Source organism: Protobothrops mucrosquamatus, unplaced genomic scaffold, assembly GCF_001527695.2.
Source record: "Protobothrops mucrosquamatus isolate PMUCROS unplaced genomic scaffold, P.Mucros_1.0 scaffold470, whole genome shotgun sequence".
Taxonomy (NCBI): domain Eukaryota; kingdom Metazoa; phylum Chordata; class Lepidosauria; order Squamata; family Viperidae; genus Protobothrops; species Protobothrops mucrosquamatus.
Genome location: NW_015386791.1, coordinates 111885 through 128165, shown reverse-complemented (window position 1 = coordinate 128165; position 16281 = coordinate 111885). Strand labels below are relative to the sequence as shown.

Here is a 16281-nt window from a genome sequence, read left to right as displayed (position 1 = left end):
AGTAAAGTTGGAAGGGACCTTGAAGGTCATCTAGTCCAACCCCCTGCTCAGCCAGGAAACCCTATACCATTTCGGACAAATGGCTGTCCAGTCTTTTCTTAAAAGCTTCCAGTGTTGGAGCATTCACCGCTTCTGGAGGCAGGTTGTTCCACTGGTTAATTGTTCTCACTGTCAGGAAGTTTCTCCTTAGTTCTAGGTTGCTTCTCTCCTTGATTAGTTTCTTGAAGTATGTGCAAATGAAATGGAGTAAAAGGGGGAAAGGAATGGAAAGAAGCCCTTCTTGTTATATGAACAAAACTATAGTAAGAAAGAAACTGAAGTTGGCAGTAATTCCTGCTAATTACAGGAATTTAAACACAAGCTCTATAAATACAGACTCCCTAAAGATTTTCAGATAAGCTGTCAGCACTGATCATGTACAATTCTACTGACAACTAAGCAGGAGAAATTAATATAGATTTTTTTTCCCTTTTACAAAGTTCATTATTCCCCACTATGGAGTATCAAACTCACTTGCACTTCAAAGTAACCATTGGATTTCATATATGTTGACTACACATTGTTTCTAGATATCCTTCTGAAACAGCAAACACAACCACTCAGAAAAAGAAGCTAGGGGGCATTTATAAGGAAATGTGTATAGAACTGATCTTAAATTACATCAATCTGAATGTGTTGCAAAGTTCACCTATAACCAGTGGATATTGGTTGTAGGAAAGAAGCAGATGTGTGGTTCTTCCAGAGAGGGTTTGGTTACAGCCAGCTATTAAGCCCCATACATTCTTCCTAAATGCAGTGAATTTATGCAATCATGTAATGATCCCTTGTGTTTACAAATGATCCCATTTGTAATTTAAGGTACCTGTGCAAAATAAAGGGAATAAATAAGCAGCAGATGTAGTGAAAACAATTTATTGGTGATTTGTAACTCATGAAGTTTTACACAGTATCTTTTATAAAAGTGCTATTCTTTTCCAACAACTATTTTGTCAATTAAGCATATTCTCAAAATCCCAGAGGTAACCAGCCCCAAAAGCTGCTGTTTCTGGTTTGGCATGTTCTTCAAACAATGTCATTGAAATATCTAAACTTTTTTTAATCTCACCATCAGCTCACTCAGCAAACTTATTTTAATGAAGAGAATGCCTGAACAACTGTTGTTATACATTTATTTTTCTGCATACACAGATGATTTTCTCTTTCTTTGTTGAATTGTACATGATATAAAATCTGTTTGTTCCCAGTTTTGAGTCATTATTGAAGAGGAACTGCACAAGACTGAGACTGACCTGAAAGTGGATTAAAACTGACAGGCTACAAGAATATATAGAAATTGATGTTATATAGGACATACAAATGAATCCTTAATAATTAAAAGGGATATACAAGCAACAAACCTGCATAACTTTCCTGTATTGGATTTACAAAAAAGACTTCTTAAAGTTTTGAAAAGGACCAAAGAAAAAACGAAAAGAGATCAAGTTCTATGACATTATTTGAAGAGATTAAAGTTTATGATCATTAAAAGTAAAAAGAAGGAATATAAGGTTAGTATATTTGGTCAAGGTTAAAGATGAAGTGCTGCAACTTTTGCAGATCAAGAAATAACAGCAAAATGATGAATGGCAGGTTTTAAGATTTGTTTATAAATAAGAAATAAGATATGGAAAGAAGAATCATTTATTGTATTTTAAGAGAAGGCTTATACTAAAGATATAAGGTATTAAGGTACTACAATTGGTTGTATTTGGTATAAGGGAAGAGACACATCTATTTTTTATTTTCTTTACTATAAACTTAGTTTTTCTTTTTCTATCCTATTTTTAATTTATGCATTTTCTTTTTATTCTTTCCTTTTTAATTTGTATTATTTTTATCTTTTTAATTGTAATGTTTAATAAAATTACTATTTAAAAAGGAAATAATCAGTCCTGTAATAGGAGTTTTATTTCCAAGTGAACTTAAGTGGTGCCATTGAGAAGGCATGGCTCTGGAAACCCACGAGATGATATTGTCTAATAGAAGGTACCCAGTGCATGTCCCCTCTTCTAGATTTGGTGGATGGGCAGAAACTACAGTAGAAAAGTGTTCTGATGCATAGTTTTGCCCTATGCCATGGAGACCTTCATAAGTGATCTTGAATTGCACTGGGAATTGGCTCAGCTCAGCAGCTAATTGAGCAATGATGTTACACAACACAGCAAACCAAACAGATGGTGCTAAAGGTGTGAGACACCATGATCAAGGCCTCCTAGTCCTACATAAGAGGAACCTGTGCAAAGGACCCCCTGGCCATGGCTGCAAACAGCTCATTGATCAGAAGCTTGGGAGTCCAGGAGGATCCACAGATTGTACACCAACACTAACCTAAAGACGGGAAGGCTAAGAGGTGGCATGATAGCTGTGTTTCAAGATTTGAGGGGTTGTTACAGAAAGGAAGATGTGGATTTATTATCCTGAAGTCAGGGTAGGAGGGACAATGAATAGAAGGTCTGCAGAGAGTGATCCGAACTGAAAATAAAGAACAATTTCCTCAGGGAGTAATTTCCTCAGTGAGTAACAGCTTGCTTCTTGGAGTCACTGAAGGTTTTTAATTCAAGATTAGAGAGTTAGTTCTCTGGGCAGTTGGACCTGAAGGCCACCAAGGCATCTTCTAAACCAATGAGTCTATGATTCAATCAAGCAGATCCCTAACAGTTCTTTAACTCATATAATTTTGTCTAGCTCAACCACCGCTTTGTTTAGGTTTCAGGTTTTATCAGTGTAATACAAAACTATATTACTTATGTAAATATAGAATTTGTCATTTTAGCCCTACCAAGTCTACGGCTCATGAAAAGAATGCTTGTATGTAACTTAAATGAAATTTAACATCCAGTCACTAAAGAATGAATTTGGAACATGAATCCATCTTCTATTTTTAAAAATCTTCAAAAATATTATTTAGCCTAGGGAATCTTTAATATTGATGATGCTACATATACATATACAGTAATACTAGTTCCCTGAAAATAATTGCAGGACAGAAGAGAATGAGATGGCTTTGTGGCTCCAAATTTGAAACTGTATGATCACAATAGTGGTTTAACATGGATTTCATAATAGATTGTCTCTTACGTTCTTTCCTAAACTATATAGATATATCTGGAAGGAGACACATAGGAATAAATAAACTTTAAGAGACCATGCAGTCTTCCTCAACCTACTAAATGTTTGGGATAAATGTAGGAAAATAATAAGGCTGGGCTTTCTCCCTCTTGCTGCATTATTCAAGACTTATTTTTATAAAGATGACAGATTCAAGAAATCTGTTGAACCTCAGTGCTCTTCTAGTCTTCTTTCAGAAGATTCCTGGATGGCATATTCTCAAAAGACATTATAATTTTAAGAACATTTGCATAATATGTACCTTCCCTTTCAATCTACATATAACTTCCTGATATAACCAACAGATTACTGAGTATATAGTAAGAGTTTGCAAACCTACTTCTAAAAAACATAAAATCTCACTTGCTTTCAGCTCAACTTCTAGTCAGTTTAGAAGTGTGCAGCCATTGCCTTCTTCCAACTTCCTGGTTTTAACTAATGAAAAAAGGAGAAACCTGACTGGATGGTAAGATTATTGAACATGTGGATATATGATTGCTATCTTTCCACAATTTCTGGAGTGTTTCGCAAATGCAAGGCATTTATACTTTTGAAAACCTACATGCTCAACAAGTGTCTTTAATATTTGTGTCCAGGATTAAAAATATAAAATTTTGAAACTTAACAAATTATATTCTCTATGTTTTTTATCTATAGGATTGGGGAAATGAATTCGAAAGTGATTTATTCTCTCGTAGCAATAGGCATCACCATCATTATTATCTTAATCTTGAGTTTCCAAAATAGAGGAGAAAAACCCACAGATTGTGAGAGTTCTTTCCAGAAAAAAGGAGAAGGAGAAAGTGCTCAAGACAATGGCAGCCAGGTATTTCAAGATTTAACTCCAGAAGAGATAATGCAAGTAAAGAGGTATTTACAGTCCAACCTGGGAGTGCCACTGGTGGAGACACCTCAAGCCAAGCCATCAGACAACTGCATTTGTATGATCACCTTGCAGCTCCCTCCCAAAGCACAAGTATTACAATTCCTAGATGATCAAGGATCTCAGCCAGCACGGGAAGCTCTGGCTGTGGTCCATTTTGGAAATCAGGTGGATCCCAATGTGACAGAATTTGTGGTGGGTCCACTTCCAGAACCAGCATATCATGAAGATATCACGGTAGAAAAATATGGAGGGAAATTGCCTTATTCTCAAAGGATGATTCTGGGAAATGAGTTTCGTGAAATCCATGATTTCTTAAAGAGAAATGAATACCCGAAGGCTCCAAATTTCATGCAAAAAGTTCTAAATTACAATGGAAGCAATCTTCAGTATAACAGACAAATGCCACCCGGCCTAAAATCAGGAGATCGCAAAATATGGGTGAGTCATTTCCAGAATGTGATTGGATACTATTTGCATCCAGTTGGTTTTGAGGTCCAAGTGGATCATAGTAGCTTGGATGTTTCTGAGTGGAAGGTAATAAAAGTGTTTTATAATGGACAGTACTTCGAAGACATGGAAGACCTTGAGAGACAATTCAATATGGGAAAGGTTAGAGTAGACAAGGTTAAAGAAGCCCCTCCTGATGGGGGTTACTCATCACTGAAGCAGAGGGTGCCACCAAAAGATCCAGGCCCTTTGCAGTATGAACCTCGTGGACCACGCTATAGGATTCGCAATAACCATGTCACTTTTCTGAGATGGAGTTTTGCATTTGGAATTGATGCAAGCAGGGGTCCACGTATCTTTGATGTCAGGTTTAATGGAGAAAGAATAATCTATGAGTTAAGTTTGCAAGAAGCAAGTGCTATCTATGGCTCCAACAGTCCTAAAACCATGTTGACCAGATACATGGATGCCAGTTTTGGACTTGGATCCCATATCTTTCCACTCACCTGGGGTCTAGATTGTCCTTATTTATCCAGTTACTTGGACTTTCACTTTTTTTATGGTACTTCATTACCTGTTAGCCGTAAAAATGCTATCTGCATCTTTGAGCAGAATGCTGAGTTACCCTTACGACGACATTATGAAAGCATCCAGTCTCCTTTTTATGGAGGGTTGGCAGATTCAAATCTGGTGTTCCGAACCATATCTACAGTTGGCAACTATGACTATATCTGGGATTTTATTTTCCACCAAAATGGAGCTGTTGGTGTTCGGATCCATGCCAGCGGATCAATTCAAACTTCATTTTACTTTGGTGATGCCAGAGACTTTGGCAATAGAGTCCAAGAATGGGTGCTGGGAACAATTCATACCCATAATATTCATTTCAAGGTGGATTTGGATATTGGTGGTAAGTAGGAAAAATATAACTTTCAATGAAATTATAGATTCTTTTTCTCAATTTGGCTTTCTTACAATTATTTGAATGATTTTAAGTTCTACAATGAAGAAAGACTCAACAATATGCTTCCAACAGGTGAGGAACATAAAAGTATTATGTTTGTAATGTTCTTTAACACGTTAGGTGAGGAGATTGTTAAGAATCATTAATTTTTTCTTTTTTCATATTTGTGATATTCTTGTTTTATTTATTTATCCATGGCTGAATAAAGTTTTTTTTAAGCAAGGATATTTATGTCATTATTTGGTTTCTAACAAAAATTAATTTAAGTACAATATGTACTGTAAGAATAACAGTAAGATACAATCAGTGGCCATTCAGCAAAATATGATGGTATCAAACTCTAATAACTATGTCCATATATTTCTGGGGATTGTACATGTGAAGTGGTTGTAAAATCAGCACTTGCAGCAATATTGTACAAGTAGTCCTTGATTTACAACAGTTCAATTAGTGACTGTTCAAAGTTATAATGGTACTGAAAAAAATTAGTTACAGCCATTTTTCACACTTATGACCGTTACAGCATCCCCATAGTCAGATGATCAAAATTCAGCTGCTTGACAACTGGCTCATATTTATGACTGTTGCAGTGTTCTTTTGAAAACTCCTGACAAAGTCAATGGGGAAACCAGATTCACTTAACAACCATGTTACTAACCTAACAACTGCAGTGATTCACTTTATAGCTGTGGCAAGAAAGATTGTAATATTCACTTAACTGTCTCCCTTAGCAATGGAAATTTTGGGCTCAATTGTAGTCATAAGTTGAGGACTATCCATACTCCCATTTAAAGATAAATATGTAAATTGGTTTTCAGATGGAGTTGGAACTGGTGGGTGGTTTCAGGGAGGAGGAATAAAACTAAAAATCTTTTTTAGAGTATTTCCTCATTCATTTGTTTGTAAGCCAGAAAAATGCAATAGCTCACTTGAACTGGTTTATTCAATGCATAAAGTTCAGACTGCCCCAGGAGCTGTTGATACAGTTCTACAGAGGAATTATTGAATCTGTACAGCAACCAAACAGGACAAGTACGAATTTCAACAGATAGTTAGAACTGCAGAAAAAACATTTGCACCCAGCTTATCTTCCATTGAGAATCTGTATATTGCATAGGTCAGAAGGAGGGCTGAGAAAATAGCAAATGTAAACATTTTTTATAATTTTATGTATTTCTTCTTAAGATAGGACAACGTTGTGTGGCCTTTATTTAACCTCATTGATCTTCATTACTGAAAATTGGAAGTGTGGTTTTCTTGGTTGCTAATGCAGAAATTATAGAAAAATGGTAGTGTAAGCCCAAAAATATGATTACCATAGCTTTAAGAAACAACAAAAGCCCACAAGACATGTTTTACAAATCTCCTCATGTTTGGTCTTGCCAATCCCCTGACCTATGTGTTCCTCAAATTAGTCCAAAATATTATGTACAGTCCTCTGTCTTCAGTAGTACACTCAATAACATGCTGCATGCTGGCAAAAACACATGGATTTGAACTTCACAATGAATTTCAAAAAGGCTTGTTAAATTTGGAGTGTTATGTGACAGGTACCTGTCTGTTTGAATTCTGTTCTTCATTTGGTCTTTCTTGTAGGCCAGTTTGGTCTCTCCTGTAGTCAGTAAGCCTTCCCAGTATATTAGCTTCTGTGCATCTTCACTGCTGTCCTTCAGATATTTTTCCAGTGCTCTTTTTTCTTCTTCAGCTATCTGATGTATTTGCAACATTTCATGCCTACCCATTTTCCTTGGTAGGTATACTATTTTAGTCTACTCTCTAGTCTTCTCTGTATACTGAATACTGGAAAGACCAAACACGCCTACAAAAAAGATCAAATGAAGAAGAGAAAGGAGGTATGGGAAGACAAAGCATTAGATGGCCAATACATTAAAAAGATAGCAGAGAAAGCAGATAACAGGACCTGGCAATGGCTAAGAGCAGGAAAGTTGAAGAAAGAGACATAGGAACTAATTCTGGCTGCACAAGACCAAGACTCAGGAACAAATGCATACAAAGCCAGAATTGAGAAGACAGCAACTGATAGCAAATGCCATCTCAGCAAAGAAGCTGAAGAAACAGCAGACCTCCTGGTTAGCTGCTGCAGGAATAGAATAGAATAGAATAGAATAGAATAGAATAGAATAGAATAGAATAGAATAGAATAGAATAGAATAGAATAGAACGGAATGGAACGGAATAAAATAGAGCTGGAAGGGATCTTGGAGTCCAGCCCCCTGCTTAAGCAGGAGGACCTATACCATCTCAGACAAGTGACTGTCTAGCCTCTTCTCAAAAATCTCCAGTGATAGAGCCCCCATGATTTCTGGAGGCAAGCTGTTCCACTGGTCAATTGTCCTCACTGTCAGGAAGTTTCTCCTTAATTCCAGGTTGCTTCTCTCTTTGATCAGTTTCCAACCATTGTTTCTTGTCCTGCCCTCTGGTGCTTTGGTGAATAACGTGACCCCATCTTCTTGATGGCAGCCCCACCAAGAAGGTACAGACAGGTACCTGTCACATAACACCCGAGACTTAACAATTTTCAATAAGAAAGACAAAAAAGTCTGGACAGGGTAATATCTGTAGACATCAGAATAGAAGAGAAGGAACTGGAGAAGATCTCAAAATACAAAAACTGTAAATGGAAGTAGAACAACTGTGGCAGAAGCAAGCAAAGGTAGTCCCAATAGTTATTAGGTCCTTGGGGGCCATCCCAAAACAACTAGAGCACTACCTGAACACCATTGGCATTGATAATTTGTCAATTAATTGTAAAAGGTAGCTTTACTCAGGACAGCTTCCATCCTGCAACGATATCTGTAACACCATCAAACTTCCAGATTTACTTAGGCCAGATCCTTGGAAAGAACTCAATAGGTAGACAAAAATGCCAAATGTAGTCTCAACATCTGACTGACTGTGTGACAAACTATAATAACAATAACATAATGGTCTTGAATTAAATTCCAGGCAAGGCTCCTTCTTAGGTAGAGTTGATGAATGTGCAGAAAAACCCTCTTTGCTAATATACAAAGGCATTGTCATGGAAAGATGTGAGATTGTGTTACCTAGCTGGCAAATATATATTTAAAAGATGGGAAGCTAATATGTTCCCACCTTGTTTCAACTACATATTAGCAAATAAAGGAGAATGAATAACCTCACAGAATAGTTTGTTCTAAATAAACTGTTACTTGAAATATTTCAGTTATGCCAAATATTTAATTCAGTTTTATCATTTTTTTGCATTGTTTTGTTGATTAATGTTTGCAATAGTTTTTCACACTGACTTACTTGGATCATATTAAGTCTGGAAAACTAATTATGCATAGACTTATAACAATTTCATCCCTTTGTTAGCAAACATTTATTGTATAAACAATTTGATTTTAAGAAACTGAAAATGCAACAAGATTGTTTTGATTTATCAACAGCTACTCAAATACTAATTGTTCTTTAATCCTTGCTCTTTTTCCTCGCCAGATGAATTTGAGTATAATTTTGTTAAGGTTTTGAAAAAATTTCTTGTCCAATTTTATGGGTATACATTGGAACAAAAATAAAATTCTCGGTAACACATTCATTTTAATTACTGCAATTCTGCCCATAAGGGAGAGCTGCAGGTTGGTCCAAATATCTAAATCCTTCTTAATCTGTTCAATTAACTTATCATAGTTATCTCTTTTGAGTGTAACGCATCTTGCAGTTAGTTGTATCCCTAGATATCTTATTTTGTTCGTGATTTGAATACCTATTCTGTAAACCAATTCATTTTTCTGTATTTTAGTCATATTTTTAACGAGCATTTTAGTTTTTTCTTTGTTTATCTTCAGGGCAGCTATTTCCCGATATTTACTCATTATTTCCATCAATCTTATCCCTGATTGTAATGGTTCTTCAATTATAAAAACTAAATCGTCTGCAAAGGCTTGTGTTTTAAACGTTTCTTTCTTGATCTCCAGACCTTTAATCTGTTCATCTTGCTGAATTACTCTGATTAATACCTCAAGAGATAATATAAACAACAGTAGTGATAACGGACAACCTTGCCTCATGCCTTTTTGAATTTGAAAGCTGTCGGTCATTTCTCCATTAATTATTACTTTTGCTGCCTGTTTAGAATAAACTGATTTAAACATATTTAAAAAGTTTCCCCCAAAATCCATATACAATAATTGGTTGAACATAAAATCCCATTTCACATTGTCGAATGCTTTTTGTGCGTTAAGAAAAATTAAACCCATTTGCTTTTCGTTATGCACATCATAATACTCCAATATGTCCAAAACAATCCTGACATTATTTCTTATGTATCTCTTAGATAAAAAGCCATTTTTATGGCTAAAAATCTTTCAAGTCTTTGCACCATTATAGCCATAAAAATCTTATAATCCGAATTTAATAAAGAAATGGGTCTATAGTTCTTGATATGCACCAGGTCTGAATTTTCCTTAGGAATCAAAGTGAGGAGAGCTTCTTCCCATGAGGCTGGTATTTTAGCTTTTGTTAGAAACTCATTGAATAGATCCAACAGCATTGGGCTTAAAAATTCTTGTGCGATTTTATACATTTCTACAGGTATACCATCTGGTCCAGGTGCTTTATTATTTTTTTGTTTCTTGATTGCCTCCAAGAGTTCTAAAGGTGTTATCTCTTTGTTCAGCAGAATTTTAAATTCTTCTGGCACCTTCGGTAGATCAGCTGATTGTTAATACTGTACAATATCATAATTATTTCTCCATTGATCATCTTTGTATAGATTCTTGTAGAACTCATATGCCACTAATTTCTTTCCTTCATTCTGGTACACCATATCACCTTTTGCATTATAAAATTTAGTAATTCTCTGTTTGTTGTTATGTTTTTTAATTTTACAGGCCAGCCATCTCCCTGGTTTATTGACATTTTCAAAGAAATTTTGTTTAGTACGTTTTATCTGCTGTCCTAATTCTTCCTTCCCAATAATATTCATCTTATGCTTAATTAAGTCTATCTGTTGTTTCAAATCGCATCTTTGTGGTTCCTTTTGCAAGTTTTCCTCAACTCTACTTAGTTCTTCTTCTAAGTGTCTTTGTCATTGTGTTTTGATTTTGTGTTCCCTGGCCATGTAAGAAATTGTAACGCCTCTCATGTAGGCTTTGGCTGTATCCCATAAGTTTTGGCAATTCGTATCTTCCTTCTTATTTGTCTTAAAAAACAAAATTATTGCAGGATTCAAAGGAAAGGGGGGGATTTGGCCTCCCTGACCTGGAAAAATATTATCAGGCCATAGTATTATTATGGGTAAGGGATTGGATATTACTAAAGAACAGGAGATTATTATGTCTGGAAGGTCATGACTTACAAATAGGATGGCATGCTATGTTATGGGATCATAAATATAAGACACACAAATATTTCCGAAGGCATTATATCAGACAAGCTCTAATTGATGTATGGGTTAAAATCTGGCAACCAAATTATACTCAAGTCCCTAGTTGGATCTCATCATTAGAAATGCATGTACATCCAAAGTTTATCCAACTAGGAAAGATTATTACATATAAAAATGTTCTAGATGAGAGAGGGGAATTGAAACCCAGGAAAATTCTTCAAGACGAAGGGATAGAATTAGAATGGTGGGCATACCTTCAATTACAGGCGAGATATTGGAAAGATAAAAAAGAGTTAGGCATAAAATTAGAACCGATAGGGCTGGATAAAATAGTATTAGGTACAGAGGATAAAATGATTAAAAAACTATATCATTATCTGTTAGACCAGGCAATGTATGAGGAACAGGTAAAAGAGACCATGTTAAAGTGGAGTAGGGATTTTGATCTCAACTTTGATCTGCACATCTGGCAAGAACTATGGGCAAGAAACAGGAAGCTCACTCTGGCCACCTCCTACAAAGAAAATCTCTACAAAATGTTCTATAGATGGCATCTCCCACCCATAAGATTAGTTAGAATGGGTTCAAATGCTTCTTCCAAATGTTGGAAATGTAAATTGGCAACTGGGACATACTATCATATGTGGTGGGAGTGCCCACGAGCCCGTGATTTTTGGAATAAGCTTAAAAAATGGCTGGAAGAAATATTAATGCTAGTGGTAGAGTTAAAACCAGAATGCTTTTTACTAGGCATAACCACGCAGAAATATGACAAAGGGGTATTCTATTTGATGTTACACATTCTCATGGCTGCTAGATTGGTATACACTCAAAACTGGAGGAATAAAGGAATTCCAACAGAAGAAGAGATTTTATATAAAATTTTATTGTGTGCTGAAATGGATAGGCTCAGAATGGAAATGAAGGATAAGACAGAATCAGACTACTTTGAAATCTGGGACAAATTTTATTACTGGTATGAATTAAGGAGAACTGCTCGGGCTTCAAGCTAGTGTTAAGACAGAAATACATATAACTGTATATATAATTGTATTGTATAGAATAATAAGTTTAGTTAGAGATTAAGAATGATGTATTAATTATATGTATTAAGAGGAACAAATTGTTAGGAATATTCTGGAATGTCACGTTATGTCCATTTTTGTTTTAACTGTATTATAAATAAAAAACTTATAAAAAATACTAATTGTTCTACTTGTTTTTTTTTCTGAGGTGTGAAAAATACCCTGGTTAGCAATGACATGGCTTTTGAGACCTTGCAGGCCCCTTGGAGCCCAGAACATAAGATCCATCGAATGAAGATGGTGAGGAAAGTTTTGGATACCGAGAATAAGGCGGCATTTCGTCTCCATGACAACATGCCCAGATACATTTTTTTTGCATCCAACCGCACAAACAAGTGGGGCCACAAGCAGGGCTATCGGATCCAGACGATCAGCTTTTCTGGAGACCATTTGCCAGAGTCAGATCCAATGGAGCCAGGCCTCAGCTGGGGTCGGTAAGTGACTGATTTCTAAGTGTAAAAGTAAAATGGATTCACTCATGTCTTTGGGGTTTCAGTACGTTGAATAAGATAGGCAGGAATTGCCAATTTTATTCTTAAAGAAATCTATATAACCATCCCTTTATTTAGCCAATTGTAGATGATGTGATAGTGGAACTGTTTAAAAAGTGATAATGCCCAAATATTTGCTAAAGAAGAGACTTCCAGTCCCAAGACATAACACTTGAGCATATAAAGGAAAAAAAATACTTTTCAACCTCTGTAGAATTTCTTCAAGCTCACATTCCTCGCTTCCAATCATGGCAGGACTTTTAAGTCCCTGGAACTTGATTTTATTAACAATTCACTACTGGATTGTGAAGAAAGCAAAGAGTTCCTTTGACAAATTTTGTATGTTTGGGCTTTGATCTGCAATCATGTTTGGAAGAGTAGTTAAAAGACTTTCTATATTACAATGTTCCATTTTTAGGAAGCTATCAGCCTGAGAGCTCTTCTTGAGCTTGACCTAAGACAAATGTTACAGATTATAGGAAGATAATATTGTCTACCAAAATGGATGTTACAATCTTTCATTTTCTCCAACTTGTCCCAAAGAGACCAAAAAAATCCTGAATCACATAAGTTTTGAGATGTATGGAAGTAACTTTAAATTTAAAGAAAAGTTATTGAGAGGCTCAAGGTAAACAATATAAATTAAAGGTAGAATTGTGAAATACATTTTAAAACTTACTGTATTATTCTAGCTATGGCCATATTTAGACTGGAAAGACCTGACTATTGGTGGCCATGTATGTCTTTCGAATTGCTCTGATTGAATACTTAAAGAATCCAAGTCTTGTTATTATAAATTTATACTCTTGCGCTTCTGGATGTAATTTGAGGTGCTAATGGCAAGCTTTACTTTCCTAGGGGTTCGGGGTCAGTATATCTAAGTGACTGCCTGCCAGGATGGAGACCTATGCCATCGGTTAGGTTGACAGGGATAACTACAGTGGTCTTGGAGTTCTGCAACTCATCTATGAAATTACATGTAGCAGCTCAAACCAAACATCATCTTAAAATGTTCTTTTATAATGAGTTATGACAAAAGTTGCCTTATTTTTATAGTGGGCATGGAATAGAAACCTACCATTATATTGCCTTTAAGGACTTATGCCTGGAATCATAAACTCTTAAGGTCTTTAAGAATAAACATAATAATTAATAAACTTCAATCTCTGCAACTCCTCTTTTTTTCCTTTTCAGTTATACGCTGGCTGTAACAAAGAGGAAGGAAAATGAATCTGTCAGCACCACTGCCTACAATCAGGTTGACCCATGGAAACCTCCCGTGGACTTTGCTGACTTCATAAACAATGAGAGCATTGTCAATCAGGTAAGTGAAGATGAACCCCACCTAGCACTGAATCACCTTGCAGATTATTATCCCACAATATGATTGCTATCCAAATGTATTGGAGTTGAAGTCAAACTTATTTGGAAGACATCAGAATAGGAAGGTAGCCTGTTGGACAGTCACCTGAGGTTTACTCCGGAAATAGGCTAACGCTGCTAAGGGTTTTCCCTTAGGGAAAAAAGGACTTTGTGATCTTTCAAATGCCTGCTCAGAGGACAACTTAAAATTTCCTGTACCGGGCCTCAGTTTTCCTGTTTGCATTCTTGTTAGCTAAGGTAAAGTGACCTTGGAAAATACCCTGAGCCAAACATGTATGCGTGGGATTTATGCCTTGCCATTTGCATTCAGTTTTTTAAAATAGCTTTTTAGTACCACAACTGATAAAATTTTGCAGAATGGATGTGAGGTATTTGCTAACAATTTTGTACTCCCAATTTTCCATTTTTATACATCTTGAATTCTGAGTAGGCAAACATAAAATCATGCTGTCAGATTATCCCCATATTTTACTAAACCATTTTTCATCTGCTGTTTAATTAATAAGCTTGGTTTATCTGAATCTGCTCCTCTGTCATTTTCTATTTATCTAAGATACCACAAAGATATTGTCCCTTTTCCTTTCATAGGATTTGGTTGCCTGGATCAATGCTGGTTTTCTCCATATACCACATGCTGAGGACATACCCAATACTGCAACCCTTGGGAATGAAATTGGTTTCTTCTTGAGACCATACAATTATTTTGATGATGACCCTTCCATGTATTCTCCAGACAGTGTTTATTTCAACCAACTGCTAGACCCCACTTCCTGTGAGATCAACCAACTTGCATGCCTGGCAAAAATAGCTTCATGTCTGCCTGTTTTTCCTCCTTTTACTTATGCGGGGTTTCAAAACATGACGGTTTTCTAATGCCTTCTCTTTGAAAGGTGACTTAGAAATTGGAAAAAAACAATGAATGTATATTATAGATGTTAATACTGAGGAGTTACTTTCCTCACCAGTCTTTTACAATTCTCCTCCCCCCCCTCTTCTTATTAGACCACTATGTTCAGGAAAGTGTAGTAGCATGGAATTCTATGCAAATATTTTCTTTTGTTATCTGTTATCTATATTTTATCTATATAGTTATCTCTGTTGTTATCTATATTTTCTTTTTGTTAATAGGAATGTAAGATAAAAATACAGAAGATCTGATGGCAGAAATGTATGCTTGATAATGATTTTCTTTTTAAATTTAAAAATTTACAGTAGATAAAATAATTCACATATCTGAACATTGTAAAACTGAGTTTTAAATGGAATTAAATCAATTCAATGGAATTGAACATGTTATTGCTAAAATGTATAAACCTTTATTGAAAATTTGAAACAAATATAGAACAAGGAAAAGAATGTATGATACAGTGGGCTAAAAATCTTGGTTATAATACACAGATGGGATAATGAGAAAATATGGGGTTGAAAGGACTGAAATTTATATACCTAATACATTAAAATTCTAAGGGGAATTTTTATAAAATAAAGTATCTTTGGTTTATGTCACTAGAGAAATTGTCTAGAATATATGAATTTATGTTGGAAACATGAACAGGTAGTCACCATGGACATTTGAAAGGCAAGCTCCGTCTTCCACGTCCAGTTTTGCTTCGCTGGGGGACCCTGGAAAGGGTCGAAAGTCACCCTGTAGGGGCGACCAGCAAGGAGGGGATTCCTGTGATCGCAGAAGGGTGGCAGCTCTTCCATTTGATCTGGGGCAGCCCTCCAAACCAGTGGACAAAAGACCGGCCATAGAAATATGGCTCGTCACTAGGCTGCAGACAGCTGAAGTCACACTTACTATCAGGCAACTTTAAAGCAGCGTGGAAGAGACTGGGTGAGATCTACCTCTCTTAAATCCTAACTACCTTTGTTTCCTGCATAAGCTACTTAAGTACTTTCCCCCCTGTGGAGAGGGAAGGGAGATTTTACTCCTCCCTCTAAAAACAGCGGCGACTGACTATGCAGGGGAGCTTAAAAATGTTGCAAGAATAACTTGATCCTAATTGGAATTTTACTTCTTAAAGTTTGTGGACTAAAAGACTTTCTACTCTTCCTGAAGATCTATAAAAAGATTATAAAAAAGATGTAAAACCAAAAAGATTATAAAAACTTTGGAAAATTTTAAATATAGGGTGCTATCTTGTGGCTAAACCTGATATTACAATTTGTTATTGTTTACAATCTGTTATTGTTTAAAAGAGACTTGCTGAGACACTTATCAGCTGTGAAGCCCAGCTGTGTTTCATACTCACTGAATATTTTTTTTTCTACACTCTCTGATTGCAAAGCTTTTAATCTAATACATTATTAAGAGAGTATGGAGGAAGATCAGGAACAAATTCTGTCTATGCTGAAAGCAATTTACCAAACTATTCTTACAGCTACTGATGAAATAAGAGGTTGCAGAAAAGAATGGGATGTCAGCCCAGATATACAAACTCAAAATTAGATCACAACTGAAAAATCAACTACACAGAATATAATGGAAAAAATGGACCAATTAA

At 35.8% G+C, this 16281-nt stretch overlaps 1 protein-coding gene across 1 annotated transcript; it reads left to right on the top strand.

The window, feature by feature from the left end:
• Positions 1 to 3814: 3814 nt before the first annotated feature.
• On the top strand, positions 3815 to 14647 carry LOC107288045 (membrane primary amine oxidase-like). Its single transcript, XM_015816622.1, has 4 exons — positions 3815 to 5390; positions 12049 to 12334; positions 13586 to 13715; positions 14363 to 14647. The coding sequence occupies exons 1-4, from the start codon at positions 3815 to 3817 to the stop codon at positions 14645 to 14647; spliced, it is 2277 nt and encodes a 758-aa protein (XP_015672108.1).
• The last annotated feature ends 1634 nt before the right edge of the window (positions 14648 to 16281 follow it).

Bases quoted from the DNA above. Each gene is read 5' to 3' on its own strand.
- LOC107288045 (XM_015816622.1), top strand. From the start codon at position 3,815: ATGAATTCGAAAGTGATTTATTCTCTCGTAGCAATAGGCATCACCATC. The intron at 12,335-13,585 runs GTAAGTGACTGA...TTTCCTTTTCAG, and splicing joins CCAGGCCTCAGCTGGGGTCG to TTATACGCTGGCTGTAACAA. The intron at 13,716-14,362 runs GTAAGTGAAGAT...TTCCTTTCATAG, and splicing joins ATGAGAGCATTGTCAATCAG to GATTTGGTTGCCTGGATCAA.